At 46.9% G+C, this 1,709-nt stretch overlaps 1 protein-coding gene across 1 annotated transcript; it reads right to left on the reverse strand.

The window, feature by feature from the left end:
- Positions 1–430: 430 nt before the first annotated feature.
- LOC113904759 (olfactory receptor 51G1) lies at positions 431–1,396 on the reverse strand. Its single transcript, XM_027561851.1, has one exon. It carries the CDS (start codon positions 1,394–1,396, stop codon positions 431–433), a length of 966 nt encoding a protein of 321 aa, XP_027417652.1.
- Between the last annotated feature and the right edge of the window lie 313 nt (positions 1,397–1,709).

Below are 1,709 nucleotides of genomic sequence, written 5' to 3' on the forward strand. Positions count from 1 at the left end.
CACAGTATTCCTATAAGGAAGGTAATATAATTATTTACATTTTCATTCTGCAATTGAGGAAACTAAAGAACAGAGCAATTGAGTAATTTTCCCAAGGTCACACATGCAGTATATTGCATAATTTATTTCCTTTTTACTGATAATTGGGAGTTGTCACTTTTCCCTAGTAGTAGTAGTGTTAGCCACTCAGTCATGTCCAACTCTTTGCCACCCTATGGACTGTAGCCTGCCAGGATCCTCAGTCCATGGGATTCTCCAGGCAAGAATACTAGAGTGGATTGTCATTCCCTTCTCCAGGGGATCTTCCTGACTCAGGTATCAAACTCAGGTCTCCTGCATTGCAGGCAGATCCTTTACTGTCTGAGCAATAGGGACAGCTGAAATAGAAAATATCTATGGGTTTTATGCCCCAAACTTCTCTTTCTCTAAACTAATCCTGCTGAAAACCCCTGAGTGATTTTATTAACTCAAACTTCTTAACAATGCGTTGGCGGATTTGCTTGGTCTTGATGCTGTAGACAATGGGGTTCATGAGCGGTGGGGCCAGCAGATACACATATGACATGAGGAGGTGTACAGTGCGGGGCAGATGTTCCCCGAAGCGGTGCACAAGAGACAAGCCAATCATGGGGATGTAGAAGAGGAGCACAGCACAGATATGGGAGACACAGGTGTTAAGGGCCCGAAGTCGCTCGTGGTGGGAGGCAATGCTTAACACAGTGCGGAGGATAAGGGCATAAGAGAGGAAGATGAGCAGTGAGTCCACACCAACAGTGCAGGCCACGACAAAGAGCCCATAGATGTGATTGACGATAATGCTAGAGCAGGCCAGCTTCATGATCTCTAGGTGTAGACAGTAGGCGTGGGCCAGCACGTGGGAGTGGCAGTGCTGGAAGTGCTTAAGGAGGAATGGCAGGGGAAGGATGAGCAGCGCGCTTCTGAACACTGAGCTCAGCCCCATCCTGATGATACGTGCAGGTGTCAAGACTGTGGAATAACGCAGTGGGTTGCAGATGGCCACATAGCGGTCAATGGACATGGATAACAGGACTGAAGACTCCACTAGGGACAAAGTATGGATGAAGAAGAGCTGAGTGAAGCAGGCAGGGATACCAATTTCTCTGGCATCAAACCAGAAGATGCCCATCACAGTGGGCAGTGTAGAAAGGCAAAGGCCCAGGTCTGTGAGGGCAAGCATGGCCAAGAAATAGTACATGGGTTCGTGGAGGGTGACATCAGTACGGATGACATGGATGATGCTAAGGTTGCCTATGATAACTGTCAGATAGATGAAGCAGAAGGGAATAGAGATCCAGCCGTGGAGATCTTCCAGACCTTGGAAGCCCGTCAGGAAGAAAGTGGCTTTCTGGAGGCTGCTATTATATAGGATCCTCATGACTTTATAACCTTGAATTCACCAACCTGCAATATAGAATGGGATTTCTGGAGAATGACAGGGCTGAATACTCACTTACCTGTCTTGGGGTCAGTGATCCAGGAAGGATCTGCAGATGAATTGGCAAAGAATTGGGGCACCTGATCTATTAGCCTTTTCTGGAAGGTCTAGGAAGGTGATTGTCATAGGTGATTTCTATAGCTCATGGATGCTGTGTGATTTAGGCTTATGGTGATATGTCTGTCTGTATTGGACTCTCAGTAGTTTAATGATGTCACCTCAGATGGCACCTTTTCCATATGTTCCTCCCTGA

This window comes from Bos indicus x Bos taurus, chromosome 15 (genome assembly GCF_003369695.1).
Source record: "Bos indicus x Bos taurus breed Angus x Brahman F1 hybrid chromosome 15, Bos_hybrid_MaternalHap_v2.0, whole genome shotgun sequence".
NCBI classification, from domain to species: domain Eukaryota; kingdom Metazoa; phylum Chordata; class Mammalia; order Artiodactyla; family Bovidae; genus Bos; species Bos indicus x Bos taurus.

Excerpts from the sequence above, each read along its gene's own strand:
- LOC113904759 (XM_027561851.1), bottom strand. The coding sequence starts at position 1,396 with ATGAGGATCCTATATAATAGCAGCCTCCAGAAAGCCACTTTCTTCCTG.